General features: G+C 36.5%; 11 protein-coding genes across 11 annotated transcripts; 10 read left to right on the forward strand and 1 right to left on the reverse strand.

Annotated features, from left to right (window-relative positions):
* Positions 1 to 141: 141 nt before the first annotated feature.
* Positions 142 to 1,383, forward strand: SLM3 (tRNA-5-taurinomethyluridine 2-sulfurtransferase; the record flags this gene model as incomplete). Its single annotated transcript, XM_003678172.1, has 1 exon — positions 142 to 1,383. One exon carries the CDS (start codon positions 142 to 144, stop codon positions 1,381 to 1,383), a length of 1,242 nt encoding a protein of 413 aa, XP_003678220.1.
* A 415-nt stretch (positions 1,384 to 1,798) lies between these two features.
* Positions 1,799 to 4,333, forward strand: GPR1 (Gpr1p; the record flags this gene model as incomplete). Its single annotated transcript, XM_003678173.1, has 1 exon — positions 1,799 to 4,333. One exon carries the CDS (start codon positions 1,799 to 1,801, stop codon positions 4,331 to 4,333), a length of 2,535 nt encoding a protein of 844 aa, XP_003678221.1.
* A 273-nt stretch (positions 4,334 to 4,606) lies between these two features.
* On the forward strand, positions 4,607 to 6,445 carry PUS9 (pseudouridine synthase PUS9; the record flags this gene model as incomplete). Its single annotated transcript, XM_003678174.1, has 1 exon — positions 4,607 to 6,445. One exon carries the CDS (start codon positions 4,607 to 4,609, stop codon positions 6,443 to 6,445), a length of 1,839 nt encoding a protein of 612 aa, XP_003678222.1.
* A 348-nt stretch (positions 6,446 to 6,793) lies between these two features.
* NAT1 (peptide alpha-N-acetyltransferase complex A subunit NAT1) lies at positions 6,794 to 9,313 on the forward strand (the record flags this gene model as incomplete). Its single annotated transcript, XM_003678175.1, has 1 exon — positions 6,794 to 9,313. One exon carries the CDS (start codon positions 6,794 to 6,796, stop codon positions 9,311 to 9,313), a length of 2,520 nt encoding a protein of 839 aa, XP_003678223.1.
* A 231-nt stretch (positions 9,314 to 9,544) lies between these two features.
* On the forward strand, positions 9,545 to 10,075 carry RTG1 (Rtg1p; the record flags this gene model as incomplete). The annotated part of the gene is made up of 1 exon (XM_003678176.1): positions 9,545 to 10,075. One exon carries the CDS (start codon positions 9,545 to 9,547, stop codon positions 10,073 to 10,075), a length of 531 nt encoding a protein of 176 aa, XP_003678224.1.
* A 332-nt stretch (positions 10,076 to 10,407) lies between these two features.
* SIR2 (NAD-dependent histone deacetylase SIR2) lies at positions 10,408 to 11,979 on the forward strand (the record flags this gene model as incomplete). The annotated part of the gene is made up of 1 exon (XM_003678177.1): positions 10,408 to 11,979. The coding sequence occupies one exon, from the start codon at positions 10,408 to 10,410 to the stop codon at positions 11,977 to 11,979; it is 1,572 nt and encodes a 523-aa protein (XP_003678225.1).
* A 391-nt stretch (positions 11,980 to 12,370) lies between these two features.
* On the forward strand, positions 12,371 to 13,405 carry NCAS0I02160 (aldo/keto reductase; the record flags this gene model as incomplete). Its single annotated transcript, XM_003678178.1, has 1 exon — positions 12,371 to 13,405. One exon carries the CDS (start codon positions 12,371 to 12,373, stop codon positions 13,403 to 13,405), a length of 1,035 nt encoding a protein of 344 aa, XP_003678226.1.
* Positions 13,406 to 13,661: 256 nt separating this feature from the next.
* Positions 13,662 to 14,456, forward strand: PRP11 (spliceosome assembly protein PRP11; the record flags this gene model as incomplete). The annotated part of the gene is made up of 1 exon (XM_003678179.1): positions 13,662 to 14,456. The coding sequence occupies one exon, from the start codon at positions 13,662 to 13,664 to the stop codon at positions 14,454 to 14,456; it is 795 nt and encodes a 264-aa protein (XP_003678227.1).
* Positions 14,457 to 14,649: 193 nt separating this feature from the next.
* Positions 14,650 to 15,900, forward strand: MTF2 (Mtf2p; the record flags this gene model as incomplete). Its single annotated transcript, XM_003678180.1, has 1 exon — positions 14,650 to 15,900. One exon carries the CDS (start codon positions 14,650 to 14,652, stop codon positions 15,898 to 15,900), a length of 1,251 nt encoding a protein of 416 aa, XP_003678228.1.
* A 264-nt stretch (positions 15,901 to 16,164) lies between these two features.
* Positions 16,165 to 17,100, forward strand: FAD1 (FMN adenylyltransferase; the record flags this gene model as incomplete). Its single annotated transcript, XM_003678181.1, has 1 exon — positions 16,165 to 17,100. One exon carries the CDS (start codon positions 16,165 to 16,167, stop codon positions 17,098 to 17,100), a length of 936 nt encoding a protein of 311 aa, XP_003678229.1.
* Positions 17,101 to 17,296: 196 nt separating this feature from the next.
* MRP10 (mitochondrial 37S ribosomal protein mS37) lies at positions 17,297 to 17,584 on the reverse strand (the record flags this gene model as incomplete). Its single annotated transcript, XM_003678182.1, has 1 exon — positions 17,297 to 17,584. One exon carries the CDS (start codon positions 17,582 to 17,584, stop codon positions 17,297 to 17,299), a length of 288 nt encoding a protein of 95 aa, XP_003678230.1.
* Between the last annotated feature and the right edge of the window lie 299 nt (positions 17,585 to 17,883).

Consider the following 17,883-nt stretch of genomic DNA (forward strand, 5'->3'; position numbering starts at 1 on the left):
GAAAAGATCCATTAATAATGGTTTCTCTATATTCCGTCGTTAGTTTCCGTCAAAAAAAGTGATGGGCGGATATCTACTTTACTCAGCGAGGACACTGTAAAGCTTCTCACACCAATAAAAGGACGTCAGTTCAATAAGTCAATGCTTAACAAATACATCTCTTTAATCTCGAAAAGAGTTGTCGATGGATATAAGCCGATTAGAATACCCAGTAAAAATGATAACATCATAATCGCAATGTCGTCTGGGGTTGATTCATCCGTGGCTGCGCTACTTTACGCTCGACAATATCCCAATGTTCGGGGTATTTACATGCAAAATTGGTCAAATTCACAGTCATTAGATGATCCAGCGAAGGAGCCATGTTATGAAAAAGATTGGAGGGACGTTCGTAAAGTTGCCAAATATTTGAACATACCGGTCGAGAAAGTGAATTTTGAGAAAGATTACTGGCTTGATGTTTTCGAACCTATGCTAAAGAACTACGAATTAGGGTTGACACCAAATCCCGATGTTGGTTGTAATAGGTTTGTCAAATTTGGGAGATTGAAGATATATTTGGATGAAAAATATGGAATTGATAATTACTACTTGATAACCGGTCATTATTCAAGAATTTTGGAAGTAGAGGAGAAAGAAAATGAATTCCATTTACTGAGGGGTTATTACAAATCAAAAGATCAAAGCTACTACCTATCACAAATAAACACCCAAATTTTGTGTCAGACGCTACTGCCCGTTGGACATCTAACGAAACCAGAAGTAAGAGAATTAGCATCATATTATGAACTGCCGACCGCAACAAAACCTGACTCCCAAGGGATATGTTTTGTGAATAATTCGCAACATGGTAAGTTTAAGAATTTCCTTAAACATTACCTGCCGCAAGCAAAAGGTGATATTATTACGCTACATCCTTCTACTGGGGAAAAAATTAAATGGGGGGAGCATGATGGATTGTGGTCTTACACGCTGGGACAAAAGGTTGGAATTTCCATGCCACAAGCGGATGAAAGATATAATGGAACATGGTTTGTTAGTAGAAAGATTGATGAAACTAACGAAATTGTAATCGTCCGTGGCAGAGATAACGCAGCTCTATACACAGACACTATTAATGTCCAGGACTTCATACATATGGGACATAACACAAACTCGCTTCGAACGGAAATTGACGATGGAATCAGAGACGGTACGCTTACTATTCAGGCCAGATCTCTTCAAGAACCCATTCAAGTAAAATCATGTGAATTTGAGTCAAATGAATCACCCAATATCCACACCCTTAAGTTGATAAAACCTCAAAGGGCTATAGCGCCAGGCCAATATTGTTGTCTGTATATAAACGAAAGAGTTCTAGGTAGTGGAACAATCACCAAATAATAGTAACAAATGAAAAAATGAAGTACCTAAAATTGAAATAATTTATAAACCATCAAATGACATTAGTTTTAAATAATACTTGTAAATATTGCTCAATAATTGTCTTGAATTCTCTATCAAAAAGACTGTTTAGAGACGTCTTTATGTACCACTTTTCATTATAGATGAACCACTGAATATCTATGACCCGGATTTTGTCGCTCGGTTTTTTTTTTTTCTTCCCTGAAAATTGCCATCGTAATGATGAGAAGGCTTTATTGAAATAGTCAAGATTACAAGCTCATCTTCTTGATCTAGAAAGACAACATTACGGAACCACATATAAACCATACTCAACGAAAACGGATAATCTTAGCTGAAATAAACTACTCTCATGGAAGAGGATTATAACATTCGCAACTGAAGATAGAGAATAATGGAATCTAATGTAGCGCCGACGAATTTCAAGAATTTAACGCAGGCCTTCCAGGATAACACCAATACTACAACATTAAATGTCGCTTTAGGATTGCCAGGGTTGTTCTCAACATATTCTGATGCAGAAACAAGAAATCTACAGATTATCACTATAGCGTCCTCTTCAACATCAATATTAGCTGGTCTAATTGGCATGTTTTATTTATTTAACATTGACAGAAGAAGAAGAGTTTTCCGACATAGTCTTATTCTTCTTTTGCTTGCGTTTGATACGCTCAAGGCTATCATATTTTTGATTTATCCCGTTGCAACTTTTATTCATAAACATGTGTATGGAATTCCTAGATTTTACAACACCTTAGGATGGTTTACAGCGTTCAGTATAGAGGGAGTGGACCTTATTATTGGCATTTTTGCAATTCATTTCGCTTTATTAATCTTTAAGCCAAATTGGAAATGGAGAAATAAAAGAACCGGAAACCTTGAAGGTGGTTTATATAAGATTCGTTATTTTATTATTCCTACCTTATTTATGTTCCCCGTTTTGATGGCAAGCCTAGCCTTTATTGATTTTGATGTACGACCTAAACTATCGTCTAACATAAACATCGTATTGGATAACAATGATATTTCGATCCGTTCTAAAACAAGAATTGGAGGATACAAGCCATGGGGTTCATGGTGTTACCTATCACCGACGCCCATTTGGTATAGGCTTGTTCTCAGTTGGGGTCCGAGGTATTTTCTGATACTATCAATTTTCCTAATTTATATCAGTATTTATGTGTATGTCAGGAGAGAAAGTGCGAGAATTAAGGCACATCTTCGTGAATATATGGATACAGAGATGATCGCTGAGGATTTACATCCAGTTCCCACACATGGGAAAATTTATATCCCAAAGAGCTGGCTAAAATTAAGCCTACTTCGGCCCTTCCTGTTTGTTATCAAAATAGTCAAGGGATTCTTTTCTCTTTCAATTTTTCCCTACGAGGAAACTTCAACAGAGAGTCAAAGTGATGAGCCACATGGAAGGTCAAGTGGTGAACGAGCAGATGCTAAAGAACATCTTCCATTAGCAGATGTTGAAGATGATTCTGACATTCCCGAAGGTGGTCTACAGATTTTACGATACAAGTCAAATAATAATAAGCATCGACCTAGTAGAAGAGGTACTTCTCGAAGACATTCCAGTGTCGACGCAAGCTCCTATCAATATAATTCTAACACATCTTTATCATCGTCAAAAAATGAAACGATACCACCTTTACCCAAAATTTCACCTGCCAAATTAAGTGATATCAATGAGCTATTAACATCTGATCACCTATCTACGAATAATAAAAGTTCTTCTATTATTCCACAAGTATCCTCTATGGATTCAATAGTACTCTTAGGAAGTAACATCTCAACTAACACGAGCCAACGACCAGCCACACAAGATGGAACATCAAACCAGAAAACAACTGAACTTTTGCATCATTTAGATAACGTTGAATTTGACGAGAATTTGGCCGGCCGAAATATTAGCAATGAATTGAGCGATGTGAAGCGGGACTTCCAGCGGCAAACATACTCAGATATGAAAAGACGAAGAAATCAGATCGAAAGGAATCTCAAATCTATTTTCATCTATCCGTTTTCATATGTCCTAATCTGGGTTTTCCCTCTGGTTATCGATGTGTCACAGTATTCATATGAAATTAAAAATGGCCCGATAGTATGGCTTGCTTATATCGATTCTTTTATCAGACCTGCAAGTTGCTTTATCAACATGCTCGTATCCATGTACAGGGAACGACCATGGCGTTATTCATGGGAAGTCATTCAATCGAATGAACTTTTAGAAAAGTACATGATAAAAGGGAATATTGGAGAAGATGATATTCAGACATTATGTAACAGCGATCTAGGACGGAAGGGTTGGTACTTTCGTGGGAAGTCAAGGAAATCTGAGTGCTGGAAATACAGTGCGGCACTATGGAGGAGGTCGTTCTGGTATATATATAGGGTAATCAGAGGGATTCTTCATGCTCATATTACTTTCGAAGATAATTGCTATGATAGCTTCTACTGGGAACAATATTACAAGGGACTAAATCCTGTGAGTTCCATGGAAGGGCATAACGAGGATACTGCAAATGTGATGTACCAAATTGATGATTATGAGGCGGCTTCTCAAAAATCTGAAATAGTTAAGGTTCCGATTTATTGGAGGATCATTCATATGATTCCCATGTTGAACGGTGTTGACTTAGACGACCTTGATAGACGCTTACGCTTAAAGTATAATAATGACGAATTTATCATACCTGGACTACAGTTTGCATTGAATGATAATATCTCATCGGTTTCCCCAGTTACCACATTTTCAAGTGATGAAAAATACAGAAACCTCGAACATAAAATGAAATTAGCCCCATCCAAAGGACAATTCCATCCAAGCTCCCAAATGAGTAATAACAAACGAACAAAGCCGGTCGATAGTGAGGGGCAGATGGATTTGTTATCATTCTTAAATGGCTCTATGTAACAATATAATAATAATTTTAATTAACGACAATAAATTCTTTGAGATTTCCATTAGTTCTTAGTCTTCAACAGTATATGACGAGATTGGCACTCCCATACCTTACCATATTTTGTAACATATTACTATTCTATATAAGATACCTTGACAATGTCGTCGTTTGCTTGGCGGAAAAACTTCTCGCTAGTCTCTCGGAAGTGAGACTTTGAAAAGTAGAAGTTTTTTAGAGGCATCTAAGGACTCACTCTTGTCTGTAGCTCATAAGTCAAGTTTTTGATGCTAACTAGATCCCGTCATCTCCATAAACTTTATAGATTAATAATGGGGGTAAAACGAGATGCTGAGAATTCAATACCGAACATTAAGGGTGTCGAATCCGAGAGTGACTTTGATGCTCACCTTAAATCGGAAATTGCGAGGGCTAAACAGATTCAGATAAGTAAGGATAGAAATAAGAAGAGGAAGTTGGATGGTAATGCGATAAAGCGGGACAGTTCAGGATTTAGAGTAAAAGCAGTTGATGCCGGTAAGAAAAGAAACATTCAAGTGGATCCTGATTATGAAGTGTTGATTGAAGGCCCTCTTAGAAAAATAAAACCGTACTACTTTACTTATAAGACATTTTGTAAAGAAAGATGGAGGGACAGAAAATTATTGGACGTATTTGTGTCAGAGTTTCGGGATCGTGATGAGCAATACTATAGAAAGACAATTGCCAAAGGAGACGTCTTCTTGAATGATACTCCTGCAAACCTAGAGAGTATCATTCGTAATGGAGATTTAATAACACATAAACTTCATCGTCATGAACCAGCAGTTACCTCAGAACCAGTCAAGACTGTGTTTGAAAATGAAGATATATTGGTCATCGATAAACCCTCTGGAGTTCCTGTTCATCCTACCGGTAGATACAGATTCAATTCAGTGACGAAAATATTGGAACGTGATTTAAAATACACAGTTCACCCTGTGAACAGATTGGATAGACTGACAAGTGGGTTAATGTTTATGGCAAAGACCCCGAAGGGGGCAGACGAATTGGGAGATCAATTAAAGGCAAGAGAAGTTTCTAAAGAGTATATTGCAAGAGTAGTTGGTGAATTCCCAATTGAGGAAATAGTTGTTGATAAGCCTCTTAAGACGGTGGATCCAAAAGTAGCACTGAACAGAACTTGCACCATGGAAGATGAGGGTGCCAGGCATGCAAAGACAGTATTTAATAGAATAAGTTATGATGGGAAAACTAGTATTGTGAAATGTAAACCTTTGACCGGGAGACAGCACCAGATCCGTGTGCATCTTCAATATCTTGGCCATCCTATCGCAAATGACCCAATCTATTCCAATGTTTCGATATGGGGAGATTCTTTGGGTAAAGGGGGTAATGCAGATTATGAGGAAGTGAGAAAAAAACTATATGACGTTGGCAGAACCGTTCCTGCACAGAGTTGGTTTTATCCGGAATCTGAAGGTGAAATACTAAGAGAAGAGAAATGCCCTGAATGTGAAACTGACCTTTACACAGATCCCAACCCTGCTGGACTTATTTTATGGTTGCATTCGTATCGTTATGAATCGAAACTGTCAAATGATGGATCAGATGAGAAGAAATGGTCCTATAGAACTCAATTCCCAAAGTGGGCCCTCGAACCACATAAGAAGTACATGGAATTGGCAATTCAAGAGGCCCAGAAATGTGGACCTACAACAACAGCATTCAGTGTGGGAGCTGTTCTTGTCCATGGGACGGAAATATTAAGCACAGGTTACTCAAGAGAACTGGAAGGAAATACACATGCAGAACAGTGCGCTATGGAAAAATATTTTACCAAGACCGGAAAGAGAGATCTTCCAGTTGGTACTGTTTTATACACAACGATGGAACCATGCTCGTTTAGGTTGAGTGGCAATGAACCATGCGTACAGAGAATTATTGATTTAGATGGGAAGATTCAAACTGTATTTGTCGGTGTAATGGAACCCGATACTTTTGTCAAAAATAATACAAGTTTGTCCCTACTTGAAGACAAAAATATTAATTATATTCAAATCCCCGGATATGAGGAAGAATGTACAAAGGCAGCTGTCAAGGGTCACCCTGAAGAAGCTGCGTAGGATCCAAACGCGTAACACTAAATTTAGGATATAGTTTAATTAAAAATATTACGCATAATTGCAATTAAATAAAACTGCCGATGGCGTGACTTTAGTAGGTTTTATTTTACCTACTACTCGACGTGACACCATTAGTTTAGAAATGGCGACTGGGTAATAAAATAGAGTAACAATCTTTTTTTCTTCGATGAATTTTTCAAATAGTGGATCCGGGCAACGGACGCTTTTATTGTCGTCTATGATGGAAAATTTCGTTGTGAATATGTTAAAACTGGCTTCAATTGGACTACCAATAACTTTTCTAAAGCAATTGAATACCCAATTGGCATATTTTGAGAGAAATCAGGAATGTCTGCAAGAAGAAGAGGTGCCAAACCCAAGGCTCCGTTAAAATTGGTGGGTAAGAAGGATGCAGACCAACTTATTGAGGCGTTGAAACTTTATGAAGCCAAGGAATATAAAAAATCTGTAAAGATTCTAGATATAATCCTCAAGAAAGATCACCAAAACATCGATGCTCTTACTTTGAAGGGGTTAAATCTTTTGTCTCTCAGTGAAAAAGATGAAGCTGCTCTTTATGTCAAGAACGCAACGGGTAAAATTGAAGGAACTAAAGCATCACCTATCTGCTGTCATCTTCTTGGAATTTACATGAGAACAACTAAGGATTATCCTGCATCTATTAAATGGTTCAAAGCTGCATTAGAAAACGGATCCTCAAATAACCAAATTTACAGAGATTTAGCAACCTTACAATCTCAGATCGGAGATTTTAAAGCAGCCTTGGTTTCCAGGAAGAAGTACTGGGAGTCCTTTATGGGCTATCGTGCTAATTGGACATCCCTGGCAATTGCGCAAGATTTGAATGGAGAAAGACAACAAGCTATCGGGACACTTTCTCAATTTGAAAAACTAGCGGAAGGAAAGATTAGTGGTGCCGAACTATACGAGCATAATGAATGTTTGATCTACAAGAACGATATAATGTTTAGACAAGCTGGCGCTAATCCTGATAAATTAAAGAACGTCTTAAAGCATTTGAACGATATCGAAGCAAATGTATTTGACAAGTTTGCATTACTTGAGAGAAAAGCATCAATTTATATGAAGATGGGTGAATTAAAAAAAGCCTCTATTGTTTACAGACACTTGATTAAAAGAAACCCAGATAATTTCAAATATTACAACCTTTTGGAAGTTGCCTTGGGCGTTAAAAACAATAATAAATTGAGAAAAGCTATATATGAAAAACTCCAACAGTTCTATCCAAATTGTGAACCCCCAAAGTTTATTCCATTAACTTTCATTCAGGATGAAGCTGAACTAACCAGAAAGTTGAAAGAGTATGTAGTTCCTCAATTGAAACGAGGTGTTCCTGCTACATTTTCGAACGTAAAGCCTTTATATATTAAAAGGACTAATGCAGTGGCTCCAAAGTTACAGAACATTGTTCTTGAATATTTTGCTACTCTTGACTCAACAAAAGACCCAATTCCTTATATCTGGACATGTTATTACTTGGCTCAACATTTCCTATTCTTAAAGGATGTCCAATCAGCACAAGAGTATATTAATAGAGCGATTGTTCATACCCCAACTTTGGTGGAATTTTACATTATGAAAGGCCGTATTTTGAAACACATGGGCTTATTAGACGAGGCAGCTGCAACATTGGAAGAAGGAAGACAACTTGATTTCCAAGACAGGTTTATTAACTGTAAGACTGTCAAATATTTCCTGAGGGCCAATAATATTGAAAAGGCTGTTGAGATTGCTTCTGTATTTACCAAAAATGACAATGCGCCAAATGGTATTAAAGATTTACATGTAGTAGAAGCTTCTTGGTTTATTGTAGAACAAGCAGAAGCTTACTATAGATTATATTTGGAAAACGAAAAGAAATTAGCTGAATTAACAGATGCTGATGATGAAGAAGAAGGAAAAGAGAATGGTAGCTCTAGGAACCAATTAGAATGGGACTCTCAAAAATACCAAGGTTTGGCATTAAAAAGATTCTATGCCATTACGAAATTCTATAAACAATTCGAAGATGATCAATTGGATTTCCATTCCTATTGTATGAGAAAGGGTACTCCAAGAGCTTACTTAGAAATGTTAGAGTGGGGTAAGACGTTATACGCCAGACCAATGTATGTTCGTGCTATGAAGGGTGCAGCTAAAATATATTTCAATATTAATTCTAAGAGAAAGGCCAGCCATTCACTTGAAACATCTGATGATACAACAACTCATAATACTAAAAAACTAAAGAAGGAATCTGGGGCCTTGAAGAAAAGAAAAGAGAAAGAGAGACAATTGGTCGCAGCATACCCAGATGATGAGGATAAGGATGTTTTTGGTGAAAATTTGATCAATACAGAAACTCCATTGGAGTCATTTAACAAGAATTTCTATTCCGATTACTGTAAGGAGGTTAGAGAGACCGAAAAGGATTACGTCCTAGATTTTGAGTATGAATACGCTAACGGTAAATTAGTTCTTTGCTTCAGTGCGTTATCAAAGTATGGTAAGATATATGGTACTGAGGATGCTATCTTTGGTGCCATGGCCGTCACATTAATATTGGCAACGAAACAATCAGCAGTATTTGATGATATCGCGAAGAAAGTGGTTACTAGAGCATTCGAGACCGATTATCCATCATTTCCAATAAACGAGTCATCAAACGATGGTTTTGATTGGTTGAAGTACTTCAGCGATAAATATGGGACAAGTAATATGGAATCTCTTCTATTTTTAAAGAGAATGGACTCTCTTGATATGGGACAAATTATTACGTTGATTCAAAAGAATCTTCCAAATTACGAACCATACGTCCAAAAGAACATAACTCAATACGAATTATAAAGGTATATTTAAAGAACTATCTAATGTCTAATTTCAATCTCATATATTGATAATTCACTACATTATATGACAGGTGCACCTGTTACAAGTAAACATAATTACGTAATCACCAATGGTGTGTATGCGGGTAATGCTTTCAGCCTTTAAAAATTAATTTTTTAGCAGAACAATCATATGGACATGATTCATTACGGAAACCTTTCTCATTAATTGAATGAGAGTAACCAACAAATGAATACCATACCCGAATCTATATCATCTTCAGTAACATCTACTGCAAGTGTACATGCCTTTCAGAATGATAGGAGGCGTCGAGATAACATAAATGATCGAATCCAAGAGTTACTTTCTTTAATTCCAACAGATTTTTTTAAAGAATACTATAATAATTTGGAAAATGCAGACCCTGGATCTGTGGAGACACCAAGTGGTGCGACAACACCAAAGCTAAAGGGGACGGGGACTAGAGATGGAAAACCCAATAAGGGTCAAATTTTGACGCAGGCAGTTGAATATATAACCTTTCTTCAGAATGAAGTAGACAGAAGAAATAGAGAGGAAGTGGAGTTAATACTTAAGGTCCAGAAATTGAGCAAGGCAACAGGTATCCCAATAACTGATATAAATGTTGATAACACAAGTGCGGAAGTAGAGTTAGCAAATATCGGAGTGGGTCCCCTAGCGTCCAGTGGTCATAGTGACAATCACGCAGAGAAGAAACAAACGGAGGAGGCTCATCAGCATATGGGATACGAATATTGAGCATCCTGAAAAGAGGACGATTAACGAAGTATTATCAGATATCATATATACCATTTTAACTAATAAATAAAGCATTACACTTGTTATCACCACGGACGGCAGCCGATTTTGAAAAGCGGGCAAGCAAATGAACGCGAAAAGTTGTAAAATTTTACGTAGCAGGGTGATCTTCCCACAATCTAAATGGACGTTAACCATCAAAGTACTCGGTCCTTTTTGGCTGAAAGACATCATTCTGTGTAAAACCACTTCCTGAAGGACTCGATAGCTCTATATCCGTTCAAGAATTAAGTTATCCATTAGGAATATTTGTTCTATTTGAGGAAAAAAATATGACTTTATCTGTTGAAGAAGCTGCAAATTTGAAAAAACATCCACTAGAAAAGGCTGTGTCTATGTTACCAAGCGGAAAGAGACCGAAGTTGAGATTAGTCGAAAGTGAATACACACAGAAGAAGAGTTCCCCGGTACCTGAGCAAAGTATTAACAATAAGAACACGGTAGAGATAGAATCAAATACCAAATCTATACATGATAAAAGTGTGGAACCATTAAGACCAATACCGCCAAAGAAAACTGTCCTTCTGGGCAAGAATCCGTTGTCAAACAAGTGGGTGCTTCCACATTTTACACAAGATGACACAATAAATGCTCGAATGTACCTCAAATATTATGGTTCAAAGAAATTCTTAGATGCGTACTTACCTAATGAATTAAACTCATTATATCTTTATTATTTGATCAAGCTTCTTGGATTTGAATGTAAGGATAGAGATTTGTTAAGGTCAATTTACAAAAATGTCGAACCAAAAGATGCAAACACTAATGTGAAACTATCTTATGTTGATCCCACAGATTCGTTAGAAAAGAAATATATTGTGCGATTAATAAAAGATCTACAGAAGGCTATCGGCAAAGTACTTGCTACAAGGTTAAAATTACCCTATTTTTCCACACTAGATAATTTTGTTGACAAACTAAAGAATTCCAAGAAAGTTTTAGTCCTAACTGGTGCCGGTGTTTCCACGTCTCTAGGTATTCCTGATTTCAGATCCTCGGAAGGGTTCTATTCTAAGATCAAACATCTGGGGTTAGATGATCCCCAAGATGTATTTAATTATGAAATATTCATGCAAGATCCTTCGGTATTTTATAATATTGCTAATATGGTTTTACCGCCTGAAAATATTTATTCACCATTACACAGTTTCATTAAGGTGCTTTATGACAAGGGAGAACTGCTCCGAAATTACACTCAAAACATCGATAATTTGGAATCATATGCAGGTATTCCTGCCGAAAAGTTAATACAATGCCATGGTTCCTTTGCAACAGCATCATGTGTTACCTGTCATTGGCATTTACCTGGGGAGAAAATCTTTGAAAATATTCGAAACTTGGAGTTACCATTATGTCCATATTGTTACGAAAAAAGAAAACAATATTTTCCAACTTCAACATCTTTATTCCCAGATGAAGAAGTTGAAGAATATCCAACGAATGGGAAAGCTCTAAAATCATATGGTGTATTAAAACCAGATATTACATTCTTTGGAGAAGCCTTACCTTCAAAATTCCATGAAAGCATTCGCGAAGACATATTGCAATGTGATTTGTTAATCTGTATCGGTACAAGTTTAAAGGTTGCACCTGTTTCTGAGATTGTTAATATGCTTCCGGCCAGTGTACCGCAAGTATTGATTAACAGAGATCCTGTCAGACACGCGGAGTTCGATTTATCACTTCTTGGATATTGTGACGATATCGCTGCTCTTGTCACAGAGAAATGTGGGTGGGAAATTCCTCATAAGAAATGGGCTGAACTAAAGAAGAAGAAGTACACTTGTACGGAAAAGAGTAGAGGCGTATACGATGTTGTTGCAAAACCCCCAATGGAGAGTTAAGATATTTGCTTATGTTATTATACAAATAAATGATTAAAAGAATTAGATATTTATAAACATTGTTAATAAAATTCAAAGGATAAAAACTAGAACGGTACATTATGGTTTTGAAAATTCTTAAGATCTCCAATGAACGTGATATTGTTTATCTGTCAAAGCATCTTTAGTCTCGGCCGAATTTCCAATATTTTTCGGCCGAGTTGCAACAATAAACAATCATTTATCCTTAAGATGCCCGCTTGGCAATCCTTAAGCTCCTTTGTAGAAAGGCCAATTAGCCAAGTTCAAACCCCTACGTATATAAAGTGCTATGGATATGCATTTGATTTGTCATTTTTCTTTTTATATTTGAGAACATTTATGTAGACCAAGAAAAGAGAAATACCAAACAATGGGATTAGTTAAACAAGTACGTCTAGGAAATACAGGCCTTAAAATTTCACCTATCTTAATTGGCTGCATGTCATATGGTGACAAGGAGTGGGCTGATTGGTTAATTGATGATAAAGAAGAAATCTTCAAGATTTTGAAATATTGCTATGACAGGGGGTTACGTACTTACGATACAGCAGATGTTTATTCTAACGGGTTGAGTGAAAGACTCCTAGGTGAATTTCTAAAGCGATATAAAATAAAGAGGGAAACTGTGGTGATATTCACTAAAGTATTTTGTCCAGTGGATGAAACATTACCTCTCACCCATGGTAGACAGGCTATTTATGATGAAAGTGTCAATTTGGATTTAACGAATCAGAAGGGACTTTCCAGGAAGCATATTGTGGCTGGTGTTGCAAACTCTGTGGAAAGACTAGGGACATATGTCGATGTCTTACAAATTCACCGTTTAGATCACGAAACTTCTATGGAAGAGATTATGAGATCATTAAATGATGTTATCTTAAGTGGTCAAGTGAGATATATTGGAGCATCTTCAATGCGGGCTACAGAATTTGCAGAACTCCAGTTTATTGCTGAAAAAAATGGATGGTTTAAATTTGTAAGCTCTCAATCCTATTACAATCTACTCAATCGTGAAGATGAAAGAGAATTAATACCATTTGCCAAGAAACATGGCATCGGCTTGGTTCCATGGTCACCTAATGCAAGAGGCATCTTAACGAGACCTTTAGATGAAAGTACTCCTACGGGCCGTTCTGATAACATTGTTAAAAAATTACATCTAAATGCTCTCATGGAAGATGAAAAGGAAATTGTCAAGAGGGTGCAAAAAATTGCCCAGAAAAAATCTGTCTCGATGGCTATGGTTTCAATTGCTTGGTCAATTAAAAAGGGTTGTAATCCAATTGTTGGGTTAAGTTCTATTTCGAGAGCTGCCGAAGCCATTGGAGCATTAGATGTCCACCTAACGGAGGAAGAAGTGACGTATCTTGAAGAAACTTATCAGCCAAAGAAGCCTGTTAACTAAATTCAATATTTTTTATACTTTAAAATTCTAGTTTGATTTTTATGTTATTTTTATATCTTAATCTTGCACTTTCATCCCAAGTAAGGATGTCTTAACAATACTTTGATGCTTGACAACTTTATAACAACACCGTCGCTTACATAATCAGGTATCGATTTTGAAAATTTAAATAGATGATGTGACGTTTATCATTCATTTTATAGAATTACGCTAGAAAAAGGTGTGAAGATAGGAAGTTGGACAATAATCAAGAAAGATGGACTACCAAAATAGAGCGGGTTCCAAGAAAGGTGCAGGTGGAATTGCTTCTGATGCACAAGCGAACCTTCAAAGGAGGAAACAAGTGGATGAGTTATTGAGACAAGGTGAAGAGGTCCCCTACACTTTCCAAGATGAACAAGAAAACCAAGCTAGGAAGAACCCATATATTTACAAGAATCAATCTGGGAAATTGGTATGCAAACTTTGTAATACTATGCATACGTCTTGGTCCAGTGTAGAGAGACATATTGGTGGTAAGAAGCATGGTTTAAATGTCTTAAGACGTGGTAATAAACAAGATCGAGAGCTAAATGGCCCTCAAGAAGGAAATATCAATAATGCATTTCAAGAAGAGGTTTATCTAAATAGGAAAAGACTGCGAAATAATGGCGTTGTTCCATCCTGTAAAGTTGTTGATGTTAAAGACCCTGAAACAGATAATGTAGGTATTGCTATTCAGGTTAATTACGCCCAGGAAAGTATGGATAAAAAGGAGGATGTGATCACCGAAGATGATACAGATAGGACAGAGTTGTTTTCGCCGTTCATAAGGATTGTATCAGGTCTTGAACTGGCGTCAAAGGAAGCACAAGATAAAAAGTTTCTAGTTATTGCTTATGAACCATTTGCAAATATTGCAGTAGAGATACCGAATAAAGAAGTTGTATTTGGAACAAAAGAGGGTACAGTTAATAATAATAGCAAAAATTCAGTTGATGAAATTAATGGAAAGTGTACATATTGGGACAAAGATTCAAAACTATTTTATGTTCAAGTATTCTTCAAATAGCACTTCTTAATCATATTTATTAATTAATTATTGAAGCATTTTGATCTATGATATGCTTACTGTTCACATATATATGATGCTTATATAACTGCGCGTACTAAGTTATCGCTTAAATTATTTCTATGGCAGTTTTGAAGTTTCCAGCTACATCCATCCATCGTCCCAATTAACAGACACTGGAGCTCATTGCCAAATGCTACGAATAAGAACAAAGCTATTATATCCACACGTACGAAGAGGACTCCATCAAAGTTTTTATTGTCTTAACGAACCGCTTTCACCAGCTCCATCTAATAATTTAATTGGTAGATTTAAAGAAGAGGAATCAGTTTCCAGTATCAAAGAACTCAAGATTTTTCATGCTGTATTAAATCATCTAAAGGATAAAAAGGATCTCAAGACGGAGACTTCAACAAATCTCTCAAAAAAGATATCCAATGTGTTGTCTGAGCATAAAGATCCTGCGGCGAGTGCTCCATCAGGGTTTCAACTTGTCTTCGAAAAAGGGAAAGATGATATAGTGGAACCAGAAGATAGAAAGCTTTTAGAGTATTATCAGAAACAACTGTCAGAATCTACACAAGTCACTAGATTGACAAGAGATGATATTAGAGAGGGAACATATGCTAGTGACGAGACTATACATACGAAAGAAGCCAACCAATTAAGCGAACAATCTTTAGATGAGCTTTCAATAAAAGTAAATGCCATGGAAATACCGTTGTATGATATGGATATGAACAGAGATAAATTGGAAAAATTAAGGGCCAAAGAGAGATATAAAGCTGCCTTGGAGACTGTAATGAGACCATACATCAGACATTTACAGGAGAAAATTGAGACAGACTATGACTTGCTGGAACAAGCAAAATTCCTATTGAAGGCGTATCTTGATAGGAATAAAGAATGGGATAACACTTCAGGGAGAACGAAACCATTGGAGTTAATTGAACAAATTACCAAGAATTGCGTGAATTCTCCCAATGAACTACCCGAACCGTATGGAACAACAATACCGTACACATTAATCAAACTGCTAGACTCCAAAGAATTTGCCTTCCCAATGGAGCGTAGGTACACAGTTGCCTCTTATATCTACAAACAATGTAAGCAATCATCAGATATTTCATTATACCTGAATATTTGTAATGTGGAATTCTATAATATATTACTGGAGTTGACCTGGGCGAACTTTTATCAAGTGGAAAAATTGAAACAATTAGTTACTGAAATGGGAATTAATGGTATAGTGGGAGATATATATACGGTGGGGATACTAGACAAGATTACTAATGAAGTAGATTTAATGAATGGAGATGAAGATTTGTCAAATGACGCACAAAATCGAACGATGAGTACGATCGTATGGTCGAAGGATACTTCCATGGATCTAATGGTCATCCAAAATTATCTGCAAGGGTTGAAGAGGTTTATCATAGGCTGATTTAATAAAGAATAAATAGAGTTAATGGTAGTTAGACTTGTATATAGTAGACGATATCTAACTTTCAATGTGTTACCCTGTATGGGGCGGAATGTGCCAAACGATGAGTAATGTGGAAATCCCACCTTTGCCAAGTTGACATAAAGACAGAAGAAGGAAATAACGCTGATCTACATTGGATCATGTTGTTTACAAGCCAGTTATATTAGGATTATCTAGCTTCCACTTGCAATTGACGAAACAGGTCGAGAAAAGCGAATAATAATGGGACTTGGAGAAATATCAGAATTATGTTACCGTATTACGGAGTCTTATTTACAGTTACCCAATAGGACAGATATAATCACTGAGACTAAAGATGCTATAAGGTTAACAAGAGAATATTTACTGGATGATATTTTTACTCGCTGGAGTCCAATCAATGGGCAAATTTCGTTCTCATATAACGGAGGTAAGGATTGCCAGGTGTTGTTATTATTATATCTCAGTTGTCTGTGGGAATTCTTTTACATTAATGGGAAAACCTCACAATTTGATTATGAATACCAAAAGTTCCCTATGAAATTATTACCAACCGTTTTTATTGATCAGGATGCCACATTTATAACGTTAGAAAAATTCATATCAGAGACATCTCAGCGATATTCCCTTTCCTTATACGAATCCCGAAGGGAAGTGAGTAAGAATCAGAATATGGCAGATTCGTTCCGTGATTTTTTAAAGATATACCCAGAGACAGAAGCCATTGTTATTGGGATAAGACATACGGATCCCTATGGAGAATCTTTAAAACCTATTCAAAAGACAGACTCCAATTGGCCTGAATTTATTAGGTTACAGCCTTTATTGCATTGGAAATTAGCTAGTATTTGGAGTTTCTTGTTGTTCTCCAATGAACCTATTTGTGGTTTGTATGGAGTAGGATTCACATCAATTGGTAGTATGGAAAGTACTGTCCCAAACCCTTATTTGAGTAAAAAGGGAAATGACGTGTTGCCATTGCAATTTGAATGGGAGATCAATAACGCCTTTGGTAAAGAGAAGGAAGGAGAGACCAAAACAGTACATGTTTCCAACCTAGAAGAAAGTGATCAAGAATGGTTGGCCACTGTCACTGACTCGGATTATTACCCTGGTTGGTACCTAATTGACGATTCCATTGAAAGGGCAGGAAGAATAAAGAAAGGGAAAGGGAAATAAAATAAACCTGACCTTCTCAATAATAAACTTTGTAAAAAGATAATAAATAATATAATAAGCATTTTTTTTAGAATACGACGTACTTACATGAAGCGTGGGAAATTATTGTATTATTTTTAAATTTGTGGTGTATGTACATGAAATATTTATGAATAAGGAGGAGTGCTTGATATATGAGAATATTGTGTATGAGATTTTAATCGTGAGGTTTCCCATTTATCCTACCATACAATCTTGCAGCATGGTAATTAATATTACTTTTTTGTTCCGTTCTACTCTTCCCCATAGCATTCTCCTTAGTACATGCTTTCAATTCCGTGGCCAGGGTCTCACATGCAGGGTTCATATGACCATTTGAAGACCAACATTGTAATAGATTAGACATTAATACTAGACATTTGTTTGCTTCCTGCCTTATTACTGGTTTTTTCACTCTTAGACGTGGTAACGGAGGTAGTTTATATATGGGTGCCTTCCCGGACATGATGGACGAATAGATTGATGGTTATGAGTGCTCTGCTTGTTTAGATGTACCTTCCCTATCCCATTCTATTTGACATCTACAAATATTATTAGGCTCGAAAATCGTATCGGTAATTCCGGGTAAGAGCATATATGCAGTTAAAGTTAGTTGTTGCAGATAGATATATAATTCACTACACAGAGTTGGCTTATCAAATCGATAGAATAGATATGTGGGGTAAAGCATTTAAACTAATACTATGTAAGGTAGGCGTTGCTTTGTTGTGACTTTTCGAAACATTAAAATTCAGGTCTCTCAAA

This window comes from Naumovozyma castellii, chromosome 9 (genome assembly GCF_000237345.1).
Source record: "Naumovozyma castellii chromosome 9, complete genome".
In the NCBI taxonomy this organism is placed as follows: Eukaryota; Fungi; Ascomycota; class Saccharomycetes; order Saccharomycetales; family Saccharomycetaceae; genus Naumovozyma; species Naumovozyma castellii.